At 37.4% G+C, this 15,636-nt stretch overlaps 1 protein-coding gene across 5 annotated transcripts in view; it reads left to right on the forward strand.

The window, feature by feature from the left end:
* The window catches only part of UEVLD (UEV and lactate/malate dehyrogenase domains), a 59,207-nt gene that overhangs the window by 36,317 nt on the left and 7,254 nt on the right, over positions 1-15,636 (forward strand). For 4 of the 5 annotated variants that reach the window (XM_025928460.2, XM_086677833.1, XM_086677831.1 and 1 more), the window contains exons 8-11: positions 4,668-4,838; positions 6,309-6,482; positions 12,895-12,958; positions 15,160-15,283. In XM_025928460.2, the coding sequence (XP_025784245.2) occupies positions 4,668-4,838; positions 6,309-6,482; positions 12,895-12,958; positions 15,160-15,283 (533 nt within the window). The remainder of the gene's footprint in view (positions 1-4,667; positions 4,839-6,308; positions 6,483-12,894; positions 12,959-15,159; positions 15,284-15,636) is intronic. The other variant, XM_086677834.1, reaches the window with a different exon arrangement.

Genomic DNA, 15,636 nt, shown 5'->3' on the forward strand with positions numbered 1-15,636 from the left:
TGAGGTCTCCACAGCATTTGGACATTGTTATTTGATTGATTTTCCATGGTTTTGAATAAAATAATTCAGCAGTGATTTAAAATCAGTGTGTATTTCATTCATCAACATCATCCTCATAATCTGAGAACAGTGGTATATCGGAGCATGAAGTATTTGCTGGGTCTTTTGACATGCTTGATAATGGATTGATATCCCCTACTATAACTAAACAAGCACTGGTCTAGGGCCTGTTGTTTGGGAACCAGTGGCTTGGCAGGAAGGATGTAGTTTTTCTGGGCTACCTATGCAGCTGGGATAGAGGTAAGAGTTTTCTGTCCTGGAGGTCCAGATGCACCCCTGACCCAGGAGGAGACATCACTACGCTAATTAAGTAAGTGGTAAAGTTAGGATTTGGAGCAGGCAATCTCACTCTGAAGCCCTCCATTCTAACCCTTGAGCCCTACCGTATTATATCTAGGGCAAGGACAATATGTCATTAACCTTGTGTTCTTAGGGCCTGGTATAATTATGCTTGGCATGACAGGAACCTTAGCAGAGGTATATTGAACTAATTGTTATTGAATAAACTTTTATTATGATCCTTAACCTTGTAAATGATATCATATCTTCACATAATTACGCTTAAGGTTCTTAACTTTCTTTACAACTGTACAATCTTTTTTCCCCATATTAAGTCAGCAACTTCTTTTAAACTTAATTTTATTTTTTATTTAAGTATAATTAACATACAGTGTTACATTAGTTTCACGTGTACAATATAGTGGTTCAACAATTCTATACGTTTTTTAGTGTTCCTCAAGATAAGCTTACTCTTAACCGCCTTCACCTACTCTTACATCAAGATAAGCTTACTCTTAACCTACTTCACCGATTCCATCCACTGATCTCTGCTCTGGTAACCCTCTGTTTGTTTGATTTTCTTGTTTCTTTTCTTTGTTCATTTGCTTTGTTTCTTAAATTCTACATTTGTCTTTCTCTGACGTATTTCACTTAGTATTATACCCTGTAAGTCCATCCATGTTATAAATGGCACGATTTCATCCTTTTATATGGCTGAGTGATATTCCATTGTGTGTGTGTTGTGTAGATGTATGTGTGTGTGTAAATATATGTGTGTGTGTATATATATGTATATGTATGTGTATATATATGCATATATGTATATGTACATATGTATATGTATAGACACACACACACACACACATATATATATATACAATCTTTATCCATTTATCTATTGATGGACACTTGAGTTGCTTCATGTCTTGACTACTGTAAATAATGCTGCAATAAATATAGATCCTTTTGAATTAGTGTTTTCTTTTTCTTTGGGTAAATACCTAGTGGTGGAATTACTAGATCATATGGTAGGTTTATTTTTAACTTTTTTGAGGAAGCTCCATACTAATTTTCCACAGTGACTGCACCAGTTCACATTCCCACCAACACTGAATGAGGGTTCCTTTTTTCTCCATGTCCTCGCGATGCTTATTATTTCTCATCTTTTTTATTTTAACCATTCTGACAAGTGTAAAGTAATATCTCTTTGTGGTTTTAATTTGCGTTTCCCTGCTGATTAGCAATGTTGAGCATCTCTTCATGTGTCTTGTTGGCCATCTGTATGTCTTCTTTGGAAAAATGTCTATTCTTGTCCTCTCCCTATTAATTGGATTGATGGTTTTTTTGGTGTTGAGTTGCATAAATTCTTAATGTTTATTTATTTTTGAGGGAGAGAGAGAGAGTGAGCAGGGGAGGGGCAGAGAGAAGAGGGAGACACGGAATCTGAGGCTGTCAACACAGAACCCTATGTGGGGCTTGAACTCATGAACCGTGAGATCATGACCTGAGCCAAAGTTGAACGCTTAACTGACTGAGCCACCCAGGTGCCCCAAGTTGCATAAATTCTTTATATATTTTGGATATTAATGCTTTATCAGTTACATCATTTACAAATATCTTCTCCCATTCAGTAGGTTGCCTTTTTGTTTTGTTGGTCATTTTCTTCACTGTGCAGAAACTTTTTATTTCGGTGTAGACCCAATAGCTTAATTTTGCTTTTGTTTCTCTTACTAGAGGAGATCTATCTAGAAAAATAGATCTGTGGCTGATGTCAAAGAAATTACTGCTTATGTTTTCTTCTAGGAATTTTATGGTTTTATGTCTCACATTTAGGTCTTTAGTCCATTTAAAAAGGTTTTTTTAAGTTTATTTTGAGAGAGACAGAGATAGCACAAGTGGGGGAGGGGCAGAGAGAGAGGGAGAGAAAGAATCTCAAGCAGGCTCCGTGCTGCCGTGCAGAGCCTGACACGGGGCTTGAATTCACAAAACTGATTTCGTGACCTGGGCTGAAACCAAGAGTCAGACACTTAACCAACTGAGCCACCCAGGCACCCCTGGTCTTTAATGCATTTTAAGTTTGTTTTTGTGTATGGTATAATAAAAGGGTCCAGGGGTGCCCTGGGGGCATGTAGCTGTTGCTAAGTATCTAGATCTTGGAGATGGAAAGTCCCTGCTCTCACAGAGCTCATAACATGTTGAATGTAGTAGACAGTTAAACAGATATCTACCTAGCATGTGGTGAGTGAAGTGAGAAACATTCCAGCTAGAAAGAATTTGAGGGGCGCTTGGGTGCCTCAGTCGGTTAAGCATCCGATTCTTGGTTTTGGCTCAGGTCATGATCTCATGGTTTGTGAGTTTGAGCCCTGTGTCAGGCTCTGGACTGACAGCACGGAATCTGCTTGGGATTCTCTGTCCCCCTCTCTCTCTGCCCTTCCCTGGCTCATGTGCATGCTGTCTCTCAAAAATAAATAAATAAACATGAAAAAAGAAAGAAAGAATTTGAGTAAAGTGCTTATCGGGAAAGTGGGAGAAACATAGTGGGGAAGAATAGGGACCAATTCTACTTAAGCCAAAGGTTTACCTAGGAGAGTACAAGAAATACTAGCTTCTAGGCTCAAAGGAAGAGAATAAAAGGCCTGGGAGCTTAGGAAACCTTATGGAGTAGGAAGCCTTTCTTGTACTTTTGAAATCCTTTTAGACAGCTACTACTTTATTTATTCATGAGGCAACCTTGAGGGCAAGGGTATATGTATCATTCAAAGTAGAGAAAGCTAAAGGGGGAAAGAAAATAAAATGATCCTTGCAAAATAGGTTGGGACCAAATTTTAAGATCATAAATTGAACTGTTCACTGGTAATTTGATAATATGGACAAGTCACCTAATCTCTGTAAACATCAGTTTCCTCATCTTTATGCGGGTTTTGGGCTCAGTTTCTAAACATAGCATGGTGCTTAACAGTACTCTACAGCCAGGCTGCCTGGGCTTGAATTCTGGGTCTGATACTTGCTAGCTCTACAACTGAGTAAGTTACTCATCTGTGCCTCATATTCCTTGTCTGCAAAATGGGGGCTATGACCCCATAGTGTGTTGTAGATTAGATTAAATGAGTAAATACATAGAAAGCTCTTAGAATAGTACCTGGCATATAGAAGTGGTCTGGAAGTGTTAACTATATACCTTCCAACTCTTGAGGTTTTGATTCATCACCAGGTATCTACTCTAAACACTAGAACAGGAATTCCAACAGGAATTCCAACAGGAATTATTTAAGAGTACTCATGAAGAACCATCATTAAAATCCAGGACTCAGCTTTTGGATCTCCTATCCCCACAACAGCATCAGAACAGGAGCTAAACTTGGAAAGTACATTCTGAAACTGGTTTAGAGAGATGGCCGTAGGGGCTTAATTAAGAATATAAACACTGGAATCTACTTGTCTCCCTGGGATGCTAATATTAATTTACAAATGTTGACTAATGCCATCTACTGTGTTATTTTTCTGTTGTCTCTGATGCTGATAAAGTCTGGCCGCTGTTTCGACATGTACTTAACTATAGAGCACATTGTGTAGTAGAGAGTGATGTAGTTGTAAAATTGCATGTTGTGTGCTTCAGGATCAGAGGAGCGAACTCTAGAGAACAGCTTCTCTTAAGTCGTAACAGTTGCTTACCTAGTCCCATTGAAAGAGGAACCTAAAACCAAGGATACTGGCTTCAGTATAAGGAAAAGTCTGTAAAAAATGAGCTAAGACATTTTACCTTGATTTAAAGATTTTCTGACCATTTTGTTCCTCTTTCGAGTAGAATCCTTCATAAGTAAAACAGATACAAGCAGAACTACTCTGCTTAGAGAGGTCAAAGTAAACAGCATGGAGCTGTGCCTACCAGCCTTCTTTCCACTTATTCCCACTCCTTCCACATGGCCTGTGAGTCACTGTCAAGGAACTCTAGGCTCCTAAACTCACAATTTAAAACTCAGTGACCTAATTGATTATAGGTTCATTTTGCCTATAGCACATTACTTATTTTTCGTAGGAAAGTTGTGCATTACAGAAAAAACTTAAGCCCTTGTTTTTAGCTTCTGAGTCCTGTACTTTATTTTCTTTATCCCCCTTTGTTCTCTTTCTCCCTTTGGGATACACTCTTGCTCTTAATCACCTTTCTGGAAGCAAACCTCAGCACTCTGTATATTTCTATGGATATGGATTGATCTGGAGGCAAATATACCTAAAGGCTCTCCACTTGTAGAAAAGAATCAGAAAAACAAGAACAAGAACTTGACGAAAACCTAGATCTTGAGCTCAGACTGTTTCTTTTTATTCATTAGATTTGTCTGCCTCTGCTCATTCCAAGGTGGTGATCTTCACAGTCAACTCTTTGGGTAGTTCTCAGTCCTACCTTGATGTGGTACAAAGCAATGTGGATATGTTCAGAGCCCTTGTCCCAGCTCTGGGACACTATAGTCAACATGGTATCCTGCTTGTTGCATCTCAACCAGGTAAATAGTTTTATTTTTAATTACTCTGATGGTCCAGTGTATCAATATAATTGCCAGTACTGATAAAAGTCATAAAACTAGATTATAAAAGGGCAGCTAGACTATTCAAATTGCTCTTATACCGAACAATACGGTATGTCCATATCCGGTCAACCAGTTACTTCTTATGACTGGCATTAACTAGAAGCTTTTACCTGAACGATTTTTTGTGACAGATCACCATCATTCTGTTCCAGGTTGTTGGCCATGTCTCCTTCAGTGAGAAAATGGTTAAACACCGAAGAGAAAAATGCAGTGGCTTATATGAAAGATATTTTGTTAATTCTAAAGTGTTGTAAAATGCTAGTGGGCGGGCCACTGTGTTCCTAACTTTTTGTATATTACAAAGTGTTTTGGGAACTGGTTTACTAAGAAAAAGAAGTATTATCAAAGAATTGGGTGGTATCGAACTCAAATTGGCGAACAGAGTTTCTTAATGTTCCCAGTATAAGGGTATGGTGTACGTTTTGATTGTTTTTCTGTAGTAATTGTTTGAGGGACACTAGTCTCTTTAATTCCTGACATCCCTTTGGCATGGCAGAAAAAAGTAGTTGTGTTTTTGCTTGTTCATAATGTTGCACTGCATAGTGGGAGTATATGATCATTATTTTAATTTAAAAATAGAAATTCACCTTAAGATAGATATAAAAGAGCAGCGCCTAGGTGGCTCAGGGGGTTGGACATCTGACTCTTGGTTTTGGCTCGGGTCACGATCTTGTGATTTGTGAGTTTAAGTCTCGCATTGGGCTCCATGCTGGCGGCATGAGGCCTGCTTGGGATTCTCTCTCCCTCTCCTCTCTGCCCCTTCCCTGCTCACGCTCTCTTTCTCTCTCAAAAATAAATAAACATTAAAAAAAATTTTTTTTTAAAGAAAGGAAAAAAAGATATAAAAGAGAACTTGGTCGATGAAAAACATTCTTTTCTGGCTTTCTATACCCATTTTTCATCTTTCTTACTTAACTAGGAAAATATTTATTTTCCACTCTTAATTTATATTAAACAACAAAGTTATGTAAAATCATGTTGAAACCTGGTTAGTGTTTTTAATATACATTAAAAATGCCTCAAAGTGCATTTGGGACCTAAGAAAAATATGTAGAAGCTCTACTATGCTAATTATTAAAGTAATAATATTTTGGGGCACCTGGGTGGCTCAGTAGCATAAGCGTCCGACTTTAGCTCAGGTCATGATCTCGCAGTTCATGAGTTCAAGCCCTGCGTCGGGCTCTGTGCTAACAGCTCGGAGCCTGGGGCCTGCTTCTGATTCTGTGTTTCCCTCTCTCTGCCCCTCCCCTGTTCGTGTTCTGTCTCTCTCTCAAAGAATAACTAAACATTAAAAAAGTTTTTAATAATAAATATTTTGTTTATGAGAACTAGGCTAGAAGTGTATTTTTAAAATCTTTACATTTTCACCTTGTGTGCAATATTTAGTGGAAATCATGACTTACGTGACGTGGAAACTGAGTGCATTTCCTACAAATCGAGTGATTGGAATTGGATGTAATCTGGATTCACAGAGATTACAGTACATTATTACAAATGTTTTGAAGGCACAAATGTCAGGAAAACAAGTATGGGTTATTGGTGAGCAGGGAGAAGACAAAGGTAAGAAATATATTTTAATTCATTATATTGACAACCTAAGTCACCAGAGGCCATGATATTCAGATATATCTGAAGATTCCAGAATAGTTGCACTTACTTGGCTTTTGTTTTATAGGCCCTGTGTTGTGAGTAGACTCTTCAAGTATGTCATTCTCATTTACTTACTTTTCTGTAAGTTTAAGATTAGTTTCATATTTTTTAGTTGAGTTTCAGAGTCCAGGATTAATTTGAAAGTTTCATTTTCTAGAGAGCCACGTTTAAAAAAACTCTAAAGCATATATAGAACTCTTTCCTTTATTCTCCCCACACTTCGTTGTTGCTTATGTTTCCTAAGTTCAGACTTTCTTCCTAGGTACCGCCCTCTCTGTCTGCTTCTCACCTTTTTAAACAGGGTTTTCACCCTTTCTTTATCTTCATGGCCTTTTTCACCAGCCACTTGTTCTCTTCCTACCACAAAAAGCATTCCATTCCTCAGACTGGAAAGCCCCTTTCCTATCCCAAAAGAATACTTTCCCTATTCAACTTGAGAATCTCTTCCTTTTACTCCTTTACTGTTTCCCTTAAGCTATAAAGTGAGGTTGGTCAGGTGACAGAAGTGCTCTTTATCCTCATTTTGTTCTTTTTTATTTATTTAAACAACTGTATAAGTGCCTACTCTGTACTCACTACTGTATAGAATGTTAGTATGAAATGAAAGAGGCATAGAGCATGATCTCTTTCTTCATCATACTTAAAAATTATTTTAGAACGGTAAGAAAAATATTTACATGATATTTTAGCTAACAGTGAAAGCATAGGGAAAGTATTTCATTAAGTGCCAGAATGAGTATTATAGACTTACAGTGCTTAGCTTATGAGTGAGCATTTAACCTGAATTGAAATGACTGGAGAAAATTCTGTACAGGCCGTTATTGAACTGGACTTTGAAAGAATGAATAGGATTTGAATAGAGAGCAAAGAGTGGGAAAGATATTCCAGGAATGGGAAATCAGAAGCAGACAAAGGCACATAGTATGTTAAGTATGGCATGTGCGTGGGATTAAAAAAAAAAAATCTAAACTAGATGTCGCAGAGAATTTCAAGCAGATAAGCCTGGGTGAAATCACATTTTGGAGATCCTTGAATACCTGATTGAAGAGTTGGAAAGTGATTCTCAGGCAGAGGGAACGCATTAGAGGTATTTGAGCATGAGAGTGATATGTTGAAAAGGTAATTTGGGGGCAGTTAATCATTGTTTCATCATTTAAATGACATTACTATTGTTACTATTGCTTTATTTAGCATGTAGGTCCTATGGGGTAGAGCACAATGTGAAAAAGAACTTCTCTGCCTGTGAGGAGGTGATCTTTTAACTGGAGATCTGGAAAAAGACCATGCACACTAAAAGTTAAATGAGAGTCAGTCCACAGTGCCACAAAGCAAATCACCTTCTCAAAACTATTTCCTTAGAATTTAAAGGTTCCTATATGCTTTGATGTAATTAAAACAAAATATTAACAGTGGTTAAAACTGGCTTAAAGGTAACTTTTAAAAATTTGTATTTGTCAGTGTTTTCTAATTTTGTCACTATGGACATATAGTACTTGTATAATTTTTGAGAAAATTTTAATAAAATACAAAAGTATTTAAATCTGTGTAAATTGGTACTGGCTACCTAGACAATTCAATACTAGAAAGAGTCAGGTTGTAGAATAAACCTTTACAAAACCCAACACTGTGATTGAGTAGAATGACTTTTCAAGTTCAAAATGCTCCCTGACACTAAACGCTAATCAATCGGATCCTAGAAAAGGATAGCAAGCAAAAACTTGGGGCAGATGATTTAGAGTAATGAATCTCTAGGGCTGCAAACAAACCTGAGACCCCATATTTTACTCAGTAGTGCCATTTGAGTTCTGGGCCATGCTTATGTCTTGCTTCTCTGATTCTTGCAGATCTCCCAATTTAGTTTGCTATTTCCCCTCTTGTCTACCCTGTAAATATGATGCCAAGTTAATAATGATATTAGCCAAAATTGTACTATATGCTTTCATGTGTTAATTCAGTCTTGCTAAATCATACTCCTCTTTTCAAAAACTTTCACTGGCTTCCTCTGACCAAACTATTAAATTCCTTTGCTTGGCATTCAAGATGTCCCCAAATCTAGCCCTAATCTTCTTTCCCAATTATAATTAAGGATGTAGTAATATTATTTGAGAGCTGGAAGGGACCTAACGGATCACTGATTACATTTTGTTTTAGGGACCCAGCAATGGATACAGGGATGGTAAGAGTGACTTGCCCAAGAGCCTATAGTTTTAGGGTCAAAGAAGGACTAAAACCCAGGTGTTGTGCCTCCCAGCCCCACCCCACAGCTTTGCTTCAGCCCCAGGGAACTTTGCCCTTCTTCCCCTCTCTCCAGATACTCAAATCTCATCCTTTGAGGTCTAGGTCAAGCCCTCCTTACTCACACTGTGAAGCCTTTCCTTAGACCTTGTTTTACATTGTGAAGCCTTTCCTGATCACATCACTCCACAGTGATTTCTTCACCCCTTAAATCTGTTGCTAGCTATATGGTAATTAACCATATAACCAATAAACGTGATGTTTATTCTTTTGTTAAACTGCTGTTTATTCTGATCCAATTTGAGTATTTTGTGTGCATATGTTCTTATTGAAAGTGTAAATTATTAAGCTGTTCTTTTAGTTGAAAAAGTCATACAGTCACATTACAAAAAATTAAATAGTACAAAAAGATCTATGCAGTAAAAAATAAGTCTCCAATTGATGCCAGATACTCAGGCTCTCTCCCTAGATTCAGTCACAGTTACCAGTCTCTTATGTAGCCTTCCAGAAATGTTCTGTGCATACATAAGCACATGTCTGAAATAGACATACATCATCCTGCACCTTGCCCTTTTATTTATTGACATGACGTGGGAATGGTTGCATAATGACATATGTAGATCTCACTCATTCTTTTAAACTACTGGATATGTCAAAATTTATTTAGCCAGTTTCCCTAATAAGTTATAATTTTTTAATGAGTAAAAATATTTCACAATATGGTTATATTAATATTTCAAATTGTAAAGAGAAAATAAAGGATAGTGCAACTTGATAAATAAGCCGAAGGCACAGTGCTGTCTGCTATTGGAGCTATACAGATGTGTAAGAACCTGACTATATCTTTAGGAAGCTTAGATCTAACACAGAAAATGACTATAATGAAAGGCAGCATTAACTTGCTATGAGAGAGATCCAAGGGAAGTAAGATAAAAATACAAGGAAGGGATATGGTAGTTCTGTGTTGAACCTCAAATGGGAACAAGAGGTAGAGGGATGTAGGTACACATGCATTAGGATCACTAAAATATAATATTTTGTACTATTTGGCATATATAAAAAAATTATGTGTTAAAGCATAATAGTAGAATATTCATGAATCTGTGCTCAATTAAGAACATTACCAATATGACTGAAGCTACCAATGTTCTCCCCAACCCATCTCCCTGTGTCCCGTCTAGACACCACCATCAAATCACTTTTTATCCTGTCTTGTATTTTGTTTCAGAGATAGATATATCCATAATAGGTATACTTACCTTGGCATTGAAGCCAGAAATGGATAGAGGCTCCCTCTGCTGGTTTCATGTGTAGACATCAACTGGTTATATTTTTGCATAAGTGACATCACCACAATAATAGCAATTATAATTTATTGAAAGCCTACTATGTGTATTAAATATGTTGCGTATCTCATTAAAATTTACAAACACTCTGTAAAGGAGATGGGGGTTTTCCAAATTTATGGATGAGCAAGCTTAAGACAATGAAGTTAAGTTATTTGCCCAAGATTACATATCTAGTAAGATTTGCACCCTGGTCTGACTTCAGAGCTGTGCTTTTTCTTTGCTGTGACTTAATTAGATAATTTATCTAAAGCATTTAGTACAGTATCTGGGATAGTGTAAACACTCAGTAAATGGTAGTTTCTGTTACAGCAATCGACAAGACAGTGATGAATAGAAAATTGGCAAAAGGACACGTAAAACTACTCTTTGAAGTAAAGCAGCATTAGGATTTGGAAACAGTTGTAAGATGGCAGGTGTGCAAATAAAATGAATTCTCTTTAAGTATTTCAGAGGTAAATGGCAGCTATAGCCTGGGGGAAGAATCCCATGACATACAAAACTCTTTACGATCAGTTTCTTGCTTCCCTTGCCAGTTTCATCTTCCACCATTCTGCCAGGCCTTCTATGCTAGTCAGGTGGTCAGCCTACAGTTTTCTAAATGATTCGTACACTCTCATGCCTCCTTGCTTTTGCACCTGATTCTTCCTTCCATTCTAACCTGAACTTGGCTAACTCCTACTTACCCTTTCAGACTGGGCTTGAGTGCCACCTCTCCCAGGAAGCCTTCCCTAATTCTCCAGGTTAAGTAAGTTCATGACTCTGTTTTAACCATTATCACATTATGTTATAACTGCATATTTACCTGTCTGTTTATTCCAGCAGACTATAAAAGCTCCTTGACCTTGGCATGGCCTCAATAAAAGTGTTTTGAAAGGAATGAATGATGTTGATACTATCTTGTGACCGAAGATCATTCATATTATGCACCCCCCCAAATTAGATAGTCAGCAGAAATATGCTTTGGAGCTGCTATTTTCAGCTGTGATATTAACATCATATGTAAACTGTAAATAACTCCTTCAAATGATGATTAATCTGAGGGTTGGACCTCAGAACAGACTGTTAGGTCATCTGCTTTGGTCATCTGTTCTTACACAAGGGAAAGAGTCATCCCATGGTCACTGTTCATTAAAATTTGGGGGCCAGAGGATTGTTGTTCTTAAAGAATAGAGCCAGAAAGATCAGGATTGATTAGTTACAATATTTGAAAGGGCTCCTTAAAATAGGCTGAACATATATTTAGGAAGTTTGAAGGACTGGGCAGTAAATGAGCAAAAAAAAAAAAAAGTCCATCTGAACTTAATTGAAAATTCTAATAACTGTGTCATAAGCAAAGTTGAACATAGTGAAGCTCTCCCCTTCTCTCCATTCTTTCCTTATGGCTCTAATAAGTCAGGGCGTAGAGAGGAAAGAATGTGATACTCACTCTCTCTCTCTCTCTCTCTCTCCCTCTCTCATAATTAAATTTCAGATTTTTTGTGTCCTTTCTGAGTCTTCTCTTATTCCTCCCTTGCCCCTTTTATTCATCTCATGCTGAATGTTGAAGTACAGCATTTACAGATATTTCCCCAATTTTCTACCTATTGTGAATATACCAATAATGCACAACAATTTTTTAGAAAAAAATTCACATATAACCATTCTGTCCAAGTAAAACATTTTTTTTAATTCCCTTAATCTGTCCACATATATTTGTATTTTTCATATAACAAATTTTGGTTTTGCTTTTTCTTTAACATAAAAACTTTTAAACTTTTCCATAGTTTTCGATTTATTTTTTTTTTATTTTTTTTTCGTAGTTTTTGATTTAACTGTTGCAAGTATGCTTTCCTCTTTGTTAATATAATAATGGATTGTGCGTGAAGTCGGTTCTGCATCATCTCCTGTGTATTCTTTACTGTGGTAAAAATGTGTGAGAGGAAACAAAAGAACACATGGTCCCTACCCCCTGCAAGCTTATAATGAGCTTGAAGAAGAGTCGTCTGGATACATAGGGTGTCCTTTGTTGCTGACCTGTCGCTAAATGACCTAATTTTGAATGCAATTTAGAAGACTTGTATCTTAAACATAGTCTTATATATTCAAATGTATTTTTGTTTTGCCTGCCCAAGTACGGATTTTTATCAAATAATTGTCTTCACACACGAGAAATAGATGACCATTAGAAGGGGTTTCAAAATGCTTCTGGCAATTTCTATTTAATATTAAAATGTGGTGTAAATAGTTCATGTGCACAGTTTTGAATTTTTGAATTGTTTTTGTAAATGCTATAGTGAGATGAAATGGTAGCTGAAAAGGTCCTCTTAGCAAGTAGGACCCTGCTTCTCTAACAGCTGTGGAAGCCTAGCCAAAATAGGTGACTGAATTATTCCTCACCTGGTGAACGAAATGAATCTCCATGTTATTTCCAAGTGGAGCAAATGCGAAGTGCTTTCAGTGCAGCCTGCTGAGAAAAGAAAACTTTCTGCTTGGACAGTACACTGCCCTTGTAGAACCAGGGTTGATGAGAGAGCACAGGTGAGGAGGCTGCAGATAGGCTCAGGGGATCACGTCTTTTGGAGGATTGCAGGCCCCAAGCATTTGGCACAGTAAGCCCAGTGGAAAACTAACTATTGCTAGAAAGGGGGAAAGCGTTTCAGGTTGAATACTGATACCCTTGACTGCAAATGATCATTTATGACATCTTAGTCCTAAGGGAGTTGTTGGCAAAGTATAATTAATTTTTCCTTTAATTTTAGTGCCCACATGGGGTGGCCAAGAAGAAGTGATGAGTCATAACTCTCAAGTGCAGTTGTCCAACAGGTAACACTGAGCATCAATCTGCATTTACCCAACCGAAAATCACATACTTCGTAGCTCCCATGATAACAACTGTGTACACAGCATTGCTTTACCAGTCTTCCTCAAACAAAACTAGGTAGTATGGGCAACTCTAAAGTACAAAGGAGCAGTGCTTTCCCCTCTTTGATTTCTTATCTGAAAGTAGATACAAGAGTGCTTTGCAAACTTTATTTCAGATATTCAGTGGACACATACAGGGTGGAAGAGGTTTCCTATTTGTAGTCAGTGATTTCCTACTTTGATATGTCAACATCTGAGGATATTAAGAATTTTCTTAATATAGGGATGCCTGGGTGGCTCAGTCGGTTAAGCATCTGACTTCGGCTCATGATCTCGTGAGTCGTGGGTTTTAGCCCCGTGTCAGCTGGGAGCCCAGACAGAGTCTGCTTTGGATTCTGTGTCTCCCTCTCTCTCCTCTCTCACCCTCTCTCTCTCTTTCTCTCTGTTTCTCTCACTCTCAAAAATAAACATTAAAAAAAGAATTTTCTTAATGTAGAATTTGTCCATACCACTTAAAATTAACATGTGTTAATTGGGAACTAGTCTAATATGAGTGGATAAGCCATATTATAGGTTCAGGCAAAAACAAAAGTGTAATGCATAGATCCTTGTATTTTTGCCTTTGATCAGACACCTTCCAAGGTCCGTGCCTTACAGGTTGTACTCCACACACCATGTATTGTATTTTTTAAGTAGGCTCCACACCCAGCGTGGAGCCCAATGTGGGGCTCAAACTCACGACCCTGAGATCAAGACCTGAGCTGAGATCAAATCAGATGCTTAACCAAGTGAGCCACCAGGTGCCCCATGCACCATGTATTTTTATGCCATCTGTTTTCCCGTCATCACATAATCACATACATTTCTGCAGTTTGAATGGTGTAGACTTTTAGCTTTAAAAAGTTTTTTTTTAATGTCTATATTTGAGAGAGAGTGAGCAGGTGCATGGGAGAGGCAGAGAGAGAGAGGGAGACAGAGGCTCTGAAGTGGGCTCCTGAGAGCCCGATGCAGGGCTCAAAGCCATGAACCATGAAACCGGGACCTGAGCTGAAGTTGGATGCGCAACCTACTGAGCCAGCCAGCCGCCCCAAGACTTTTAGGTTTCTAAACCTTCAGCTTAAGGTTTTTAGACTGTCACCACTGGAAAGAATATTCTCCTACTGAGAAGAGTAGTGTACTGTATAATCCATTCTAATCTGATTCTCTACTTAATCCTGCATACGTAAGGAAGAAATTGTAAAAGGAAGAAATTCAAACATGTTTATTTAACGTAAATCATTTTTTATTTTTTACATAGAGAATGTTTGCTGTTATGAAACTTCAAATACTGCAGATATCTATAAAGTAGAAAGCGAAAAGCTGGGAGTATCCCATTCTTCAGAGACAACTGTTGTTAACAGTTTAGTGTCCAGGTGTCCAAACATTTTTCCAGTGCTTATGCAAACTATCATTATTATTTTTATTACTTGCATACTGATAAGTTTATGCTATTCATATTATCTTGCAACTTGCTTCATTTCCTTAATAATAAATCTTGGAAATGTTTCCATATTGGTCATATAAATCTACTTTATTCCTCTTCAGGGCTATACAGTACTACATTTGGATAGTGATTTATTTAACGAGTGCTCTTTTGATGAGTTGTTTCCAGAATTTTTTTCTGTCTCATCCAAGACAAACATGCATATATTTGCATACTTGAGCATATTGCAGTGGAATAAAATCCCTGAAGGGGAATTTCTAGATCAGTTGTTACTAAATCTTCCTCCTAAAAGACTGTATCACTCAACTTGCAGTTAAGAGAATGCCTGTTTCTCTGGAGCTTCTCCAAAAGTAGGTATCAATCTTCTTAAATTTGCCAATTTTGATAGGCAATAGTGGTGTATTGTTCTAACTCATATGTAGTTGAATATTGGTAGAGGTGAGCTTCTTTCTATGTTATTAGGCCATTTGTATTTTCTCTCTGTGAACTACCTTCCTGACATTTTAAGAAAAATTTAGTCATTAGATTATCTGTAGGCTTTCCTAACAATTGCTGTAGAAGTCTTATTTCTGAATAAAAATACATCTAATTAAGACCTTATACAATGTAAAACTGTGCATATTTGTGCATTTTCTGAGATTTACTTATTTTTTATTTATTTATTTTTTTGACAACCTAGAGCCATGGAGGTGTTACGGGTAAAAGGTCAAAGATCCTGGTCTGTTGGACTATCAGTGGCTGACCTGGTTGACAGTATTGTAAATGATAAAAAGAAAGTACATTCTGTATCAATTTTAGCAAAGGTAACTGCTGTTTTTATACTCTACACATGTTAAACTTTTATATTATTAATATAAATTCAGAAAAAGTGCTGCTCAGACTGTATCCCAGGTGTCTTCAATGTCATTAGCTTTTAGGGTAACACACTGGAAGAGACAGTTTGGTCTCAACTCTATCTGCTTGGTTACGGGAAGTCTGGATTTCTACCAGGTTGCCCCTCACCCCCATGTAATTTTGGAGAAGCCTCAAGAAACGTTTATATATTCCATAAAGCTCTTCTGGTTCTTCTGGTAAAGTCATTTATCACCTCAGCCAGCCATGTCACCCCAGACCGATGTGCTAACTAGTTTTAGCTGGTTGGCAGTCTGCTTCTCCA

The sequence above is a fragment of the Puma concolor genome, chromosome D1 (genome assembly GCF_028749965.1).
Source record: "Puma concolor isolate L17-30 chromosome D1, mPumCon1.1.hap2, whole genome shotgun sequence".
Classification (NCBI taxonomy): Eukaryota; Metazoa; Chordata; class Mammalia; order Carnivora; family Felidae; genus Puma; species Puma concolor.